A 16,595-nucleotide genomic window follows, 5' to 3' on the forward strand; every position below is an offset into this window, starting at 1 on the left:
GGTTGTGACCCTATGGGAAGCTTACACTGAAACATGCTTGCTGGCAGGACTTGTGGCCTCATGAACCACTATGGAGCTGTGGAGCAGTCTGTTCCCAGACAACTGCACTTCATGGAAGGGACCAACACTGGAGCAGTTCATGAAGAACTGCAGCCTATGGAAACAATTTGCACTGGAGAAGTTCATGGAGGATTGTCCACCATGGGAGGGATCCCTTGATGGAGCAGGGGATGAGTCGAAGAAGACAGAGGTAAAGACAAGATGAGATGAACTGACCACACCTCTCACTTCCAATCCTCTGCACTGCTGAGAGGATGGAGGTAGAGAATAGGGAATATAGTTGGCCCACGATGAAGAAAGAGGGGCTGGAAAAACGTTTAAGATTTTTTTTCTCATTACCCTACACTGAATTGATTGGCAACAAATTCAATTAATTTTCCCGAGTCAATTTAGTTTTGTCCCTGACGGTTAATAGGGGAGAGATATCTATCCTTATCTTGACCTGCAAGCCTTTCATTTTATTTTCTCTCCCCTGTTCAGCTGAAGAGGGGAGCTATTAGAACAGGTTAGGTGGGCACCTGGTGCCCAGCCAGGGTCAGCCCACCCCACAATTCCGTGACAGTTATACCTGCTAGAAAGCCTGACTCAAGTGCAAGGTTGTAGTTAAAGTAAAAAACTTTTTACATTTGTGTATGAAATACTTTCTTAAGATCTTCTTCAAAGAATTGTACACAGTAAAAGCAATAACATTAATTTCATCCTGATACTTATTTTGTATCATCATTCTTCAGAGAATTTTGAAGCCTTTTTCAATGTGTTGGTCTCTAGCAGACAGCTTATCACAACACCATGGAAACAGCACACTTGAGAACTGAAACCATGGACTCAGGTTTAAGACTAATAAACAAAAGAACCAATCTGTGTACCAGAAATTTTCCTCAGATACAAATATCTATTTCTATTTCATTCCAAGCACACAGCTTTGAACACAGAAGACCTTTATGTTCTGATACATCCCTTACACTGCTGATACGTGTTTAGTTTTATCTCACACTTAATTAACGTGGTCATGGATTATATAATACTATGCATACAAAAATCACACAGTCTCCTAAAAGCAGTATCTATTTGAAAGAACAGCAACCAAAGTAAACAGACCAGATTCTTGCTGTCTTGTTTGTGAATGGTGACAATTCTTCTCTCACTGGAGCCTTCTTGGCTCGCTTGTTTAATGCTGACATCAATGATATCAGGAAAATCACAGTATGTTTGTAAATCCTGCAACAAATATATCATTTCAGTAATAACATAAATGGCAATTAAAAAGCTTCCTCTATTTACAGCATTGGAACTACTACAACTCTGAATTCATAAGCCAGCAACAAAGAGGATTATAAAACCTTAAACACGTCATTACAAGCAAATAAAGGATTTTTTTCTTTATGAAATCATCACTAGGAACATAAATTGAAGAACAAACAGAGATCCAGGAGCCGTGAACAGAAATACCCACATATGGATGTGGGCTTTTATAATTGTAGATATTTCTTCACTCTAGTATTTTGTGAACAGTGGAACTTTTTGATTGTTTTTTGAGAGGTTTTTTTTTTGTTTGTTTTTATTTTGGGGGTTTTTTTTGTGAGCTTATTATTGGCATCCTGATTAAACAGGTTTAGAAAGCCTGTTAACAATACAAAATGTCATGATTTCCTTCAGAGTGATATAAGCTGCAAAATCCATAGTTGGAACAAAGAAAAATAGAAGAAAAGGTTGACCTTTCGGTAGTATCTACTTGTTCATCTGCTTGTTGAAAATGTAAACTTGCAAAACAAATTTCTTTACAATCTACTCATATGTTATTACATGCAAATAAATAAAAATTATTTTTCAGTTCAGTATCTAAATGACAATTCATCAGTAAAGTTTCCCGAAACGAATTATGATCATGTTTATGAGCCATAATAATTCATTCCGTTTTCAAAACCAACTTTATAGTTTCTTTACCAGTGAAAATGTATACAGTGTCTGTCAAAATTAGAATGATAATATTTTTAATTATGAAAAATAATTTGGCAATCTTTATTAAAAAATATGATTCCTTCAAACACTACTCTTACTAAAGGCTTAGTTGCCAAGCACAAACAGCATACTTTGCACACATTTTGTACACCTAAAACTGGAAACTGCAAAATCTGACATTATTGATAGCTCCTGCCAGAACAACTGATACTTAGAGGAAAATCAGGGAAGGCAGAGGACTGATACATATCAACCATGAATGAGGTAATTGTCAATCTATAAATATTCTAAGAACACCACACTTTAAAAAAAATAAGGGCATGTAATCAGATTTACTTTTTGCTAAGTATTTAAAACACCCACTAGCACATAGTATTTTTTCAAATTATTACAGTACACTGTAAAAATACAACCTTTTGTAGTTTGGTCTTGTCTGCTATATATTCTGAATCAAAAGTACCAAGCCAATGCAATTATTTTGAAATCCTCACATACACTCCACTTTGCCTTTACTTTTACCTTTGGAAAACTCCCACATTTTCAATGTACACTGCTTTAACTTTCTACCAGGTTTTCGTAAACTCAACATAATGAACAGTCGTGATGAGAAATCTCACACATACACAAAACAATACCAATAAATAAAAATGCAGCAGTACGTCATTAGCAGCACTTACAGGAACCATTAAGCACCTAATTCCTTAACAAAGACTATATGGACTTCACAGTCACACAGATGTCATTTTAAATTTTAAATTCAAACATTTAAATTTGCTAACTGGTAAGTGTCTAACTGCAGCAGGAAAGAGGTATAGGGGAATCTGGCTGTTTATAGGGGAATTTGGGCTGTTTAGAGTCCTTAGATCCCTGCTTTCAAAGAGAATTTGGGGAAATTCTGCATTTTAGCTACACCTGGGGACACAGTCATTGGATTTCCATATTTTTTATACGTCAAGCAGAGAAGTATTACACAACTTTTTTCTAGTATTTCAATAAAATCTAACTGTGATCTTCAGCCACACGGAAGTTGTATCATTATTGTGAACTAAAATTTGCTTGCCAAATTTGCTTCAGGTAAATCACAACTTCTAAAACAAACTTATTCTGGTCCACAACAAACTGCACACACAGTTATTAAATAATTTTTTACAATTACCTGCTCTCCAAGTGTCTCACAGTCTTTAAGTTTTCCCCTTGAACACTGAATTCCACCATTTCCAGTTATTACAACGGTTGCAAAACTTTCCTCTCCAGAAGGACCTCCACCAGGTTCTTTTACTTCAAAAACCTCCGAATAGAATGCAGGCTGAAGGGTTTCCAGATTTATGAGATACTTAAGTTTCAAGTTTCTGGCAGTAGCTTTGCATTGGCCAAACTGTTGTATAAATTTGCGGAACCTGTACCTTATTCTTTTTCGTGTCAAAATGTGGTAGTCTTGGATTTTTGCCCGCACACACTTAGGTAAAAACATTTTGTAGCTGTGAATACATAACCAGACAAAAATCTACTGATTTTATCCATTAAATCCAGCAAAGATATTTAGTTCTGTGCTAAACAAGTCAACACTGAAAACACCTTTTCTTCTAAATGTACCATTATTTTTTCAATTCTAGGATAACAAAGATTCTTTCTTAGATCTGTTCTGTGTTCTTTCAAATAAAGCCCCCCGTTTTCTTCCATTTTCCATTTTTTCCCTCACCCAATTACAATATAAACAACATAATGCATTTTCCATAAATTCAAAGATTCAAAGTGAAGTTCTGGTAAGGCAGCAGAAGTTACAAAATTGCTTTGTTTGGTAGAAATTGTAAAGAGGATACTGCATGGATAAAGGACAGATTTCCTGGCTGAAAATACAGGTGGTAGAATACAACACTGGTTGGTTGTCACTGAAGTTCCTACATCAGGGACAGAACTAACTCAGCTAGAGTGGAAACTGATAGGATTGATACAACCAAGTGAGGTGATAAACTCGAGAAAGTTTAGCAGAGATCTGCCCAAAATGGTTAAGAGGCTGGAGCAGATGACAGGATAGAAGAGGCATATGGGAGATTGATTTGTTCAGTTTGGAGAAAAGAAGTATGGTGTTCTACTAATTGTCATCTAATAATGTGAAAGGACAAGAGAGGATTATCAGTATCACTGAGGAGATTAGGTACAGAGAAAATCCTTCACAATGACCACGGTTGTGCACAGGACATAGCTGCACAGAGATAAAGGGGAATCTCCACATCTGGAGATTTTCAGAACTTGACTGGATGAGGCCTGAGTCACATCATGTAACTTTGAATTTGGCCTTGACAGGAACAGAGGCTTGGATCTGATGATATCCAGAAGGCGTCTCACCTAAAATTACTGCTTATATATTTTCTCACATAAGAACTTGCTGCCTTACCTGTCATTAACAGAGTCAAATCCATGTCTCCAAATCATGAATGGCCATCGTGACATAAATTTTCTATTAATTTCTAGTTTACATAATAGGTAAAATTATGTAACTATTAGAATACCTCAACTGCCAACAGCTGAGCACTTCCTCCTAGACACTAACATGTAAAAATGCAACCTTTAGGCATCAGATAGATGTGAAACAGTTATAAATTACGGAATCACCTGACTGAATTGTAAATAGCCATTGGGGTTTGGTCCTTTTCTTTGGCCACTCTCATCATATCTAGAACAGCCATTCCAAGGCATTCTTCTTGTGTTTCATGAGTAACAGGCATCTGTACCCATCCATCCAAAAAATCAGCTCGCCACTGAGAAAGAATACAAGAAAGCAAATGAAAACTGGTGCACTGCTGCTTATCAAGAAGAGAGGTTTCTGGTGCAGTCGTTGGGGGGAGCTGTTGCTGTGTTGTTTGATTGTTTATGTTCGGTATGTTTAGGGGGTTTTATTGGCTTGGTTTTTTAAAGACTGAATGGCCTACTTCATCCACAAAAAGATGTACTTATTCATAAGGAATACCAGCTGCTATCATGCCTAGAAGCACTGTTTTGAACTTCATCTCTCCAAATACACAATAGGACATGGAATTTAATTTCCAGCTTGAGAGGGCTTCAAGCTTTCAAGAGCCTACAGAGTTACTAGGAGAAGATGGAAAGGGAATAAATACTAATAACCTTTACCAATCTGCATGTAAAAAGAAGCGAGCAAAACGTACCTGTGCGAATAGATAAGACATGACAAGATCGTCAAGGACAGGGCTTTCTGCACCACGGAGAATGCCATACCGGTATGCTCTGTTGCTGCCACTGCAATACCAGTGGGGAAAATAAAACCTGGTAGGAAATTAAATTTCAGCCAACGTCAATAAACAGGCATTTTGGTTGCCAACATCAGACATTATTGCTCTCATATACATGTAACTAGTGCTGCTTATCTGGAGGACCACCATGAAACCTCAGTTACTCAATGAAGACTTCAGATCCAGTTATTGATGTTTTAAAGTACTACAATATTTAAGCAGTGGATAAACTGTATTGACAAGAATGAGAACCTTTGCAAAGTTACTCTCACTAATAGGAATACAGAAAATTATATTAGTGTCTTCAAGCTTCTTTTGAAACAGTTCCTGAAAAACACTCAGGCCAAATTACATAATGTAAATAAATTGAGCAATTTACAAAAGGAAAACTGTGACTATAGTTTTAGTTGCCCACATTCAATCCTAAGGTTAGGGAAAAATAGTTGTATTGCAGAAACATGCCTGACTATGCAGGACAATTACTCTGCATTTCAGAATCCACCACTTACTTCAAACAGGTAAGCACGGAGGAGATGAAATGTATCATTATTAAGAAAGGTATTGTTTTTTACTTCTAGTATATTTTCATTGTTTGTTTCTTCAATCTAACACAGTTAAACATATGGGATAGAGAAAATTAATGAAGTACATAATTCAAATCACTCCAATATTTTTGATTGTTTTTCCTCCCTGTTTTCCAGAAAATGCCAGCAAACTTCTAAGAGAAACTACAGTTCAACTAGATATCATATTGGTTGTGTTTTCTCACACAGTCTTATTTTACCATGAAAAGTATACAACATTTTATTTAGATTACCTTATCCGGTAAATTAGGGTGAGTCTGGTTGTTTCATCTACATGGAAGATGTGATTTGGGGGGTACCACATTCTGTCCGTTTCACTCATGAGTGCAAACATGTTATGATACACTGGCATGATACCTACATGAAGAACAGAGAAACAAACATCGATTGGAAACTGTTTTCACAAAATACTAAGAAAATACTGTGGGTTAAAAGTAGCAGATTGCCACAGTGCTCTACTACTATCAGCAGCAGGTCTCAGTATTGCCAACAACACAGCAATCAGGATCCCATAACCTGCAGGCTGCTTTGCTGGTTAAATTTCTCATGCTTCCTTTATGTTCTCTGGCTGAAGTCTCTTTCACCTTTTGTCCTACACCTCACTGTCAGGTTACAAGATTTTCTCTGTATGGCATTTAATAAAATGTCTTCTTAGCCTCTCAGTTTAGAAACAGGCTTACAACAGTAGATTTTTTTTTCTCTGCCTTTTCAAAATCAGATCATGTATTTTGAACATGGATTTTAAGACTTAGCGTTGATTTTAAGACTTTAGACTAAAAATTTTAAAAATTAGATTAAAAATTAGAAGTAAAGCAACACAAAGTTATAATGACTGGACAGCCACCAGCCATTTCCATCTTAGTAACTCTGTTTAGAACAAACCCAAACATTTATTGCTAAAATAAAACAGAACTGGAAAATATTATTTTCCCTCAACAACTTTGAATTATGCTAATAGTAACTGACAAGCAATCCTACATAATCGGAAACTATAAAAATCAGTTGAACATCAACTCTTCAGCAGCATCAGAATTTTAATTTGACTTTGACTCTCCCAGCTGAAACACAGCCGACAACTCAGCATTGCACTGTGCTGCAGTGTTATGCATCCATGGGATGCCCATGTCCAATGTGGAAAAGAGATTTGCCTGAAAACAGCACAAAAGGATGAACTGCAAGTATTGACACACATATTCTGAAGACAGAAAGAGACACAGGCTGAAAGGCCAGGGAGTAGGATGAAAAATTAAAATCTCAGTGCCACAGTAGGTCATATCTAAAGAAAAATTTTACATTAAAGCAATACACTTTGGAGTAAGAAGGCAAAAAAATAACAGGACAAAATAACAGGTAAAGACAATAAAAGTAACTTAATATGATGTTAAGAGACAAAAGAATTCTGGGAAAAGGTCAAGTACCCAGAGCCTTGCTCAAAGACTTTGAATGAAGTAACTGAAATTCTCACAAGAAACCAGGAGAAAGAAAAATCCTTTATTTCTTTCTTTTCTGTACAACATCTAGTTAATTACTGAAAGGGGCAGACCCCACATTTTTTTCATCACATCTAAACTGCATGCAAGATAATCAGAAGAAACAATCAATCAACTCCACATATAAAACCACATAACTCCTTGGAATACACCATATCTCAGTCTTAAACAACTAGCTTATTAAGTTTGATATAAAAAAGGATTTGCTTCTATAGGGGCCCAGTAAGAGAGCTAAGAACTAGAGTTTCGTTGTGTACTTGTGAAGATTAAACTGCTGAAATCTGTAGGCAAATCATCTGACAACTTCTCAAACCAAAGCTCTACAAAACATACCAGAGTTGCAGGTCTTAACATGTGATTTTCTATGAAAAGGACTCAGACTTATAGGAAACTAGGGAAATGGAAAGCATTATGTAAGGCAATGAAAGGGAAACCAAAACTACACAAACCTCCCACAGGAATAAAACTCAAGGGATAAGTAACTGAAAGATAGGCTGCAATTCTAAATGTTGCAAATTTATGGCGCAATATGACGTGTTTGATACATCCAAGTTTTGAGAATTTTTTAATGGAGTTAAAAAGATATCTACCCCATGCAACTAAACATGTTTCTCGTTTGATGTGTAAAGTGGGATGAACTACACTAAACTATATGACAGTTGTACATAAAGCAGTAACTTAGCAGTTGTAAAGCTCTGTGGTATTTGTATCCCCAACAATTTCAGATCAGTTATGGTGTAATGTATTTGAGAATCACTAGCCTGCTCTGAAATTCTTGCCAGCTGCTAAAAACCATTCAGGGCAATGCTGAATATTTACTATACAGCTATTGAGACCTACCTGGTCTTCCTAACACATTTACCCAAACTACTAACCATCCCGTGTACACTTAGTGAACAACAGTTCAAAACCATATTCTCAAACTCAAATAGCTGCTGCACTTGACCAAGTACATTATAGACACCACAATCACCATGCTACCCCACCTCTCAAAAAACCCTATGTGTTTCAAGATTGAATCATTGCCATTCTGAAACTTTAACCGAGACATGACTGTGGTACACCCCCTACAAGTCAGAAATATTTATATTAAGCCCTCCCCCCACTATCTTCCTTTGTATGAAAAGTAAACTGTGCAGTCTTCCAACCCTCATACTTCGGCATTTATAGTTCTGAATAGTGACTTGCATCACTCACTGGGAGTATTTAAAGACACTGAGATCATGCATATTTTTCAAGAAAGGGAGTCTCACTTTTTTATCCCTTCCCCTTAAGAACTATTCATTTGCTTTGTTACACTTAATGCTCAACAATTATAAAACAGAGCAAATCCCTTTATTAAACAGAGTCTTGAAAATTGCCCACAAAAATCTGACAAAAGCAAAGAGGCCAGAAACTTGTTTTCTCATGTAGTTCTTACCAGTAATACTAACTGCAGGGCCTTTTCAAGGGATGATAACTGCAGTACTTAAATGTTTTCTCTAGAAACAATGAAAATCTAAAAACTGGCATGGGGAATAAAAGTCTCCTGCTGAAGCCTAGACATGCCAACAATAGCAAAAACTTGAAAATGGTCTTTTCTCCATTTTTCAATGGAGAAATGCTCTTTTCAACACAAGTAAAATCATAAAAGCCATTCACAACAGGTACTGAAAAGCCTCCTCTGGATTTTTGCACTGCATTAACCATGCTATCAGCTAAATACATGAGGAATTAGGAGAGAAGATAATGACTTAGACTTAATAAATCAGAATTTTCTCTGCTTTGCTTCTCCAGCAAGGGCTATCAAATAAATTTTCTGGACTATTGCAACGAAAATACCTCTTTACAATTTTTTTTTATTATATAAGGCTAAAGAAAGCAGCCTTGTCATACTCTACAGTCAAGTAACATCATAAAAGACTACAACACAGCATAGCTTTATACTTTGAACTTCTGTTTCAAGCCAAGTTCAAGCAACTTTCTGTTTCAAAAAAACCCAGATTCTTCTTTTCCTCATTATGATTTTAGAGTTTCACATCCAGACAGGTCTCACTACTTCATTTATCCTGAAGCAGCTAAGAAAATACAGGGTTTTTTTGTATCTCCTCCTTTGCTGGCATTAGGAACCCTTCCACCTATACAGCATATTTTTATAAGGTAATGTCCCACATCTAAGTAAAAATAAGAAGCAGGAAGTAAAAATCACAAAAAGCCATGACACCATGTGAAAGCCATGTAGAGTCTACAATAGAAATACTGTCATATGAAACTCTCAATTCAAGCATCAAAGTCATTAGATAGAAAAATATGAAAGCAATTAGTTGAATTATTTAAAACAATTTTAAAAATCTCAAGTTTTCTATATAAAAAGTCAAATACATACATTGGTTCTCACACAAGTCGAAGTAAACTACTTAAAACTTAGGTAGCCTTGCATATACCAGATGGAAATTTGCTTGCCTTTTCTGACATAAAAATAGTATCTTGCATTCATCATTCATACAAACTGGAGGCTTACCAAATCCTTAACAGCACATTCAATGTCACTATCCTGTCAACAAAATGCTTTCTGAATAGTCAATCATAGCTTATATTTATTTTCCTGGAAAAGCAGAATTGCCCAGAGTTCTGATTAATTCATTCCCCAACTAGCAGGAGAAAGCGCAGGGGTTGCATGTTCTGGGTGGATTTTCAGGAAAGGCTATCACCTAAAGAAAGGCAAACAAAGAGAAACCAAACAACAACACCACCTCACAAAAACAAGCAAACAAACACTCACACACACATGCATACACACAAAAAAAACCCCAAAAGACAACCCAAAACCAAACAAAACCACCAAACAAAAAAAAACAAACAAAACCACCAAACAAAAAAAACCAACCCACAGTGGACAGTTATACTCAACAATAGCTCTGAGCCATGTCTGAACCCTAAGTCATGTCAATTCTGGAAATTCAGCATGTTAGGGAAAATCTGCCTAGAATTCCCTTGTTAGCTGCACGGAATCTCTTCTGAAGCACAGAAGCAAAGAGGTACTACAAATCATCATATTATGCAATGCAGTCTCTCCCTTGAAAAGACTTAATTAACTGCAAATGCTGCTGCCACTTGTCACATTAAATGCTTTGAAATAGTGTTTTTACTTAGTTATAATTAAAAATTCTCTGCCATTTTATGGTTTTCCAGGAGAGACCAGCATTTTTCAAGGGTAGTACCACGGAAATTCCAACATATTTGTAATTCACATGGGTGAGAATTAAAATGAAAATACACCTAACACAAAGATTCTGCAACCTCTACAACGATTTCTCTAATATATTTAATTTCTATCATCAGTTAGTTCCTCTAATACCACTTTCCCCCTCAGGCAGAGAGCAATACCTTCTCTTCAATTTGGTGTGACATTTCTAATATTTTGCTTGGCAATTAACTAGCTAACATGCAAGAACTGAAGCTAACATGCAAGAACTGAATCATAACTGACTCATCAATTTAAATTTAATTTCAAGATACCTTATTTATTTTTGCATTTCTGTTTGGAAAATGTGATAGTCACTTTTATGTACAGTTTTCCTTATAAAAAATACAAGCCCACAAAAATATTTATATTTTTCCCAGACCAAAAAACTGTTTTTAAATAAAGGGTTTTTTTAAAAAGGCCAAGCTTTTACGTGCACGTATCAAATGGAAGAATAATATTTAGACAGACTAACATTTTTATAGCCAATACATACCAGATGTAATAGATCTAATGTCAAGTTAGCACTGACTGGAAAATCTTCAATTGTTTGAACTGTTTGAAAGGTACATAACAAGACTCTTTCTCTGACTGCTGATGTTTGCCTAGTCCTGCTTGCCACCAACAGCTGTCATACTTGGATGCAATCAGCTCTGATATCAAAGATCTATCAGTTGTTCAGATCACAAAATTCATTAACAATTACCACATTTGTTCTATTTCAGTCTTGCTTACTATCCAAATCACTCCCTTCTTAATGAAGTATTCTGACTCAGAGCTTACTCTTGAAAGATGATTCTTGCCAACATAAACATTATTTGACTGTATGGAGACGTGTTCTGCTCTACAACCACAAAATCCTCTCAGAAAAGAAAAGAAAAACAAAAAATAAGAAGCAACATTTCATGATTTAAACACAGTTGTTATGAAAGAGAAAAAGAACAAAAAGATGGTCGCCTTCATACACAGAGATTATAGGAATGAATTTGTTTTATTAGAATATTCAAAGAAATTTTTCAAAGAAAGAAAGATCCATGCCCAAAACACATGCTTGAATTATTTTACTATAGATTTCAGCCCTGGTGTATGCTAGTCTCTGGGTAAATGCAACAATTCAAAAGCATTTTGAGAGCTCAATGTATTACTTATTTATTTATTTACATGTTATTTACACATTTTATTACCTAAACTATTATGAAGACTATTAAACACACACACACAAGCATTCATGTTATATCTAATAGAACAGTTTCCTTCTGCAAAGTGATTAAGCATGTATAATATACAACATATGCATAACTTTCAGGACCAATCTGTTTTGCAGAACTGCATCAGGAAGTACTTCAAGTTATTCACAGCTCCTGCTATGATTTAACTATTCAAACCGTATCTCAGCTGAAAGAAAGAAGACTTTCAGCTACAGGACGGTATACCCTTAAATTACTTGAAAAAAATATAGCAGCCACCCAATTCAGCCTCATAACCATTCTAATGGGAACGGTTTCACAGTCTGGTGCTAATTACTTCTGAAAGAACAGATAAATTAGCATTTTAGTCTAAATGCCACCACTTTGATAAGCTTTGGATTGTTAAAAACCTCCTTGTATGAAGCTGGATTTCACTGCTTTATTAGATAAACTGTTTGGTATATACTTACCACAGGTTTTACAGGCAACAGCACAAATCTCTTCTGCAACATATTCTCCAGCTGAAAATTGAAGGTAATCTCCTTCTGTCTTCCCAGGAGAATGATAAAGGTACACTTGAAGCAATGGTTCTGTCTGCTTGGGTGCACTGCTATTCCCACGGATGTCACCATTCTGGTGGACGGTAGAAGTTGCTGCATTTTCCATATTTGTCATTGTAAGACAAGCCATAGTTTGTTTTGGTTCTGTTCAGAGCATCTGCCTGAAAGAAATGTAAGAAATACTTCTTGACTAACTGTACTTGATTTCCTTTGTAATATTCGTATTTAATCTCAGTACTGCTCTGACACTGAAAAAAACATTAAAGCTTGAAGACAAGAGAATAGCTTACATGGTTTATGAAAAGCTAAGCTTCTCTTTTATTTACTACATAGCCCTAGAGGAAAAGAAACTGACAGTATTACAGGAAAAACCAAAATACTAACTGAGAGTCCAGCTAGAGGATTATCACTTTTCACTGGATTTTAGACAGCATGTGCTCACTTGCCACATGCTAATTAAACCTGAAAGCCAAAAGAATTGTTTTAATGAGATCTGTACAACTCATTTTATTCTCAATTCAAACTAAGAAGACAAGATAACTAGTTGAATCACAAACTAGCACTGTTTAAGAGAAGGACAGAAACAGCACCTTGCAGCTGAGTTTTCATTGCAAGCAGAGACTGTAAAAAGCAAGTGCTAACTGAGATGAGAATCTAGCCGACTTAGTTTGTACCTAGGAATGGGAGATCTTCCAAGACCACTTTCTTTCAGAAAAAATAATTTAATCTGATCTCAGAAAAACAGTTCTCTCTGACAAATGTAATCAAAGAAAAGACAAATAATATAATAATGAAGATGAATAATGTAATAAATAACCAGAGATATATCTGATAATGAAAAAAAGGTTTTAAAATGTGAGATTAGACAGCATATTCCAAAAGCTAGTTGAAGAATATCTTTGCTTCTCTGTGACTGAATCATAATTTTAATCTGTATAATTCGTGCTTAAGACAAAAGTTTAGATCACAGTCTAAAAGCTTGTTTTTATCAGAAGTGATTCCAAGTAGCTACCACCTGGAATTCTGCATTTCATATTTTGAAAATGCAGAATAGGTCTAAACAAGACAATTATAAAGATTGGATTTTTTAGAATCAAAGGATGGTTTTGGCCACAATAAGGTCACCCTAATGTCTCCTTCTTTTCAAGCTGAACAACCCCAACTCTCTCAGTCCTTCCTCATGGAAGAGGCACTCCAGCACTGATGGTTTTTGTGGCCCTTCTCTGAACTCACTCCTACTGGTCCATGTCTTTCCTGTGCTAGAGGCCCCAGAGCTGGACACAGGACTCCAAGTGCAGTCTCACAAAAGCACAGCAGAGAAGAATCACACCCCTTGACCTGCTGGCAATGCTTCTTTTTATATGATGAAATTGGTTTTCTGGGGTGCAAATGCTTATTGCCAGCTCGCATCTCCTTTTTTATCTACCAGGATCCCCAAGTCCTCATCCACAGGGCTGCTCTCAAATCCATTCATCCTCCAGCCTGTTTTGATCCTGGAGATTGCTATAACTTAGATGCAAGACAGGTGCACTTGGCCTTGTTGAATTTCATGAGTTTCCCATGGACTCACTTCCCAAGTCTGTCCAGGTGCCGCTGGATGTTGTCCCTTCCCTCAATCCCTTCAGCTATACTAGTCAGCTTGGTGTCATTCCCAAACTCACTAAGCGCCTACATGTTGCTGCTGAAGATATGGCATGGTTAATAAAGATATTGTGCTTGAAAATGTAAATATGTAAGTTAAAAATATGTTCATTGTTTTGCACAGGCAGGTGGGAGTTACATTCTTAATGCATTATTTTCAACAGCTTTTGTTTGTATTGAACTATGTTGCTTTATCATAAAAGAGCTCTTTGGAAAACGTTTTGGGTTGTTTTTCTAAAATTTTCTGTTCCTAATGACAATTACTTCAGAAAGGATGAGTGTAAGAATATTCATTAATGTGGGCTAAAGATGATGTGTGCTATGGAAATCACAACAGTTATATCAGCAGGAAAAAAAGATTGAACATCTTATATAAGAAAAACATTAACTTAATGAGTTATGAGATGACAAAAATATTCAATTACATATATAAGAGGATAAAACTGTGTTACCATTTCACTAATTCTGGGGGAAAGAGAAAAGAAGAAAAATATCATCGCCAAGTGAAAAATGCATCCTTTTCCTTCCCAAACTAAGCAACACAAAGAATCCATGTATCATAGATATATAAATATGAATGTCTAGATGCAGATGTCATTCACCACATTCCTTAGGCCCTTATGTAGGGGATATACGGATTCCCTATGCCTCATTTACAGAGCCAGCCACCTTTAACTGAGAAGATATGTGTTTTTAGATCCAAAGGTAGCACGGGTAACAAGTACATGTTTAACTAGGAAGAAAAAGCATCCCTCTTAACTCAACAAGGAATTATTGCTTTTTAGAAAAAAATAACTACGACACGACTATAAACATTGTATTTAAAATATTTCTCACTACTTCTGTCAACATTATGCAGGATGTAATGTTCATGCTCTACAACTTGCTTTTATAAAACATTCACAGCTTAACCCACAGCTTTAATCTCCACAGGGGGCCATCTTTAATTACTACAGTAGTTTTCTCAAAGTATTTCAATATTAACCCTCTATTTTTTCAAACCTTGACCTGAACTGACAGATCTTTCCATCTTGGTCCCTTGGCTTTATGTCTATCCAATACTGAATGGAAATATTCAGAAGTGTACTCAACATACGTGCTTGTGCCTGCCTCTCCTTCACAGAGTGTGTGTATTTATAACATATTTGCCCTTTTACAAAACTCCTATCATTACCTCTTTGTTTCTGTATTAAAAAACTGAATAAACCAAGAAGGGAACCTTGCTTAATAACACCCAAGAATGTGAAATAGGAATAAAATGCAGTAAAAAATTCAAAGTAAATAACCGTAACAGAATACTCTGTTCTATTTGTTGCACTAATTTCAAAGGTTCCATATGATAATGTGAAAAAAATATCAAGAGGTACTAAATGTAAAATTGTGTCATGACTTCAAATTAAATAACTTTCAAGTTTCAAGTTTATCTTTAATGTTAAAGTGCAGACAAAACAGGTGAAATATTCCTAGACAATTTTCTTCACTGAAAACAGAAAACATTTTCTTGGCCTCTGTCTTACACATGTAACTAAAGCAGTTATATGGGCAGAACCTCACCTTCAAAGTAACTTAAACACAAGGTCACCACTTGCTGGTGCTGTGAAAAACAAAACAAAACTGCTTTCACCTGTTTTTCTTAGCAGACAAGTCTCCAGTTGGACACACTTGGTTTTCCCTGCTTTGCTCCATTCAGAGACCACTATATTAACACAACAGCAACACTAAACATGGCCAAAAAAATCAGTCGCTGTTGATCTCGTGTATTTAAAATATGACCTAATCTTCTGATGGAGTTAAGCATTTTGAGACTAAGTACACGGGGAGACAATATTGTACCTGTTTGCAGAACACACCGAGTATAATTTTCTGGGGTATACAGATTTGTTATATTGTAATTTAAAAGAATTTCTGTGTATCTGTAAAGAATGTAAGTAATTCTCACAGCTGTATGAAAGGATTTAATATATTCAGAATGCAATTTTTGTAGATAAATCAATCGATACCAGAAAGGTATTTGTTTGAACAAAAAAAAAAACCTCTACCAAGTCCAAATACATCTTAGAGTGGATGTCTGACATAATGAAGATTTAATGAAAAAAATGGCCTAACCAATTATCTAAGCAATAAGTAGGAACAAGTAACAAAGTCTGAGATATAAGGATGGTGTTTAGGAGATGAAAACTACTAGCTGTAAGAGATGTGATTCTGGTAAGGATGAACAGATTATTTGATTCAATAGAATTATTTTATGTTCCTAATCTGGGTACTATTTTAAGTCATAGCCTCTAAAGGATAAGATTAATCATTCCATACATAGCTCTAACCACAATCACTAGCATCTGTAACAGAACTTGTCTACATACAATTCTGTGTTGACTTTTGTACTGGCAATGCACCTGACAATTATTTTCACCAGCCCTATTGGGCTGCAGTAATTTTTATGGTTCTTTTTAAGTCAACCATCAAGAAACTAGTTAATGAGATCAAAAATCATGGCTTATGGAAGACATTTCACTAAAACATGGAGGACATACAAAATTCTCATGGTTTAATAATATACAGCATTCAGAGCCTTCTAAAGATTGCATTTCATCTTATGGGGGTTTTTCTGGGGGGGAAGAAGGGGCAGGGACTGTTTGAGGCAAT

General features: G+C 35.8%; 1 protein-coding gene across 9 annotated transcripts in view; it reads right to left on the bottom strand.

Annotated features, from left to right (window-relative positions):
• JAK2 (Janus kinase 2) overlaps positions 1–16,595 on the bottom strand; it is an 89,450-nt gene that overhangs the window by 34,095 nt on the left and 38,760 nt on the right. For all 9 annotated transcript variants that reach the window (XM_014878956.2, XM_014878570.2, XM_088155879.1 and 6 more), the window contains 6 exons: positions 12,222–12,472; positions 6,085–6,208; positions 5,184–5,301; positions 4,633–4,778; positions 3,176–3,497; positions 1,159–1,278 (listed from right to left, as the gene is read on the bottom strand). In XM_014878956.2, the coding sequence (XP_014734442.1) occupies positions 1,159–1,278; positions 3,176–3,497; positions 4,633–4,778; positions 5,184–5,301; positions 6,085–6,208; positions 12,222–12,441 (1,050 nt within the window). In that variant the 5' untranslated portion in view covers positions 12,442–12,472. The remainder of the gene's footprint in view (positions 1–1,158; positions 1,279–3,175; positions 3,498–4,632; positions 4,779–5,183; positions 5,302–6,084; positions 6,209–12,221; positions 12,473–16,595) is intronic.

Source organism: Sturnus vulgaris, chromosome Z, assembly GCF_052056855.1.
Source record: "Sturnus vulgaris isolate bStuVul1 chromosome Z, bStuVul1.hap1, whole genome shotgun sequence".
Classification (NCBI taxonomy): Eukaryota; Metazoa; Chordata; class Aves; order Passeriformes; family Sturnidae; genus Sturnus; species Sturnus vulgaris.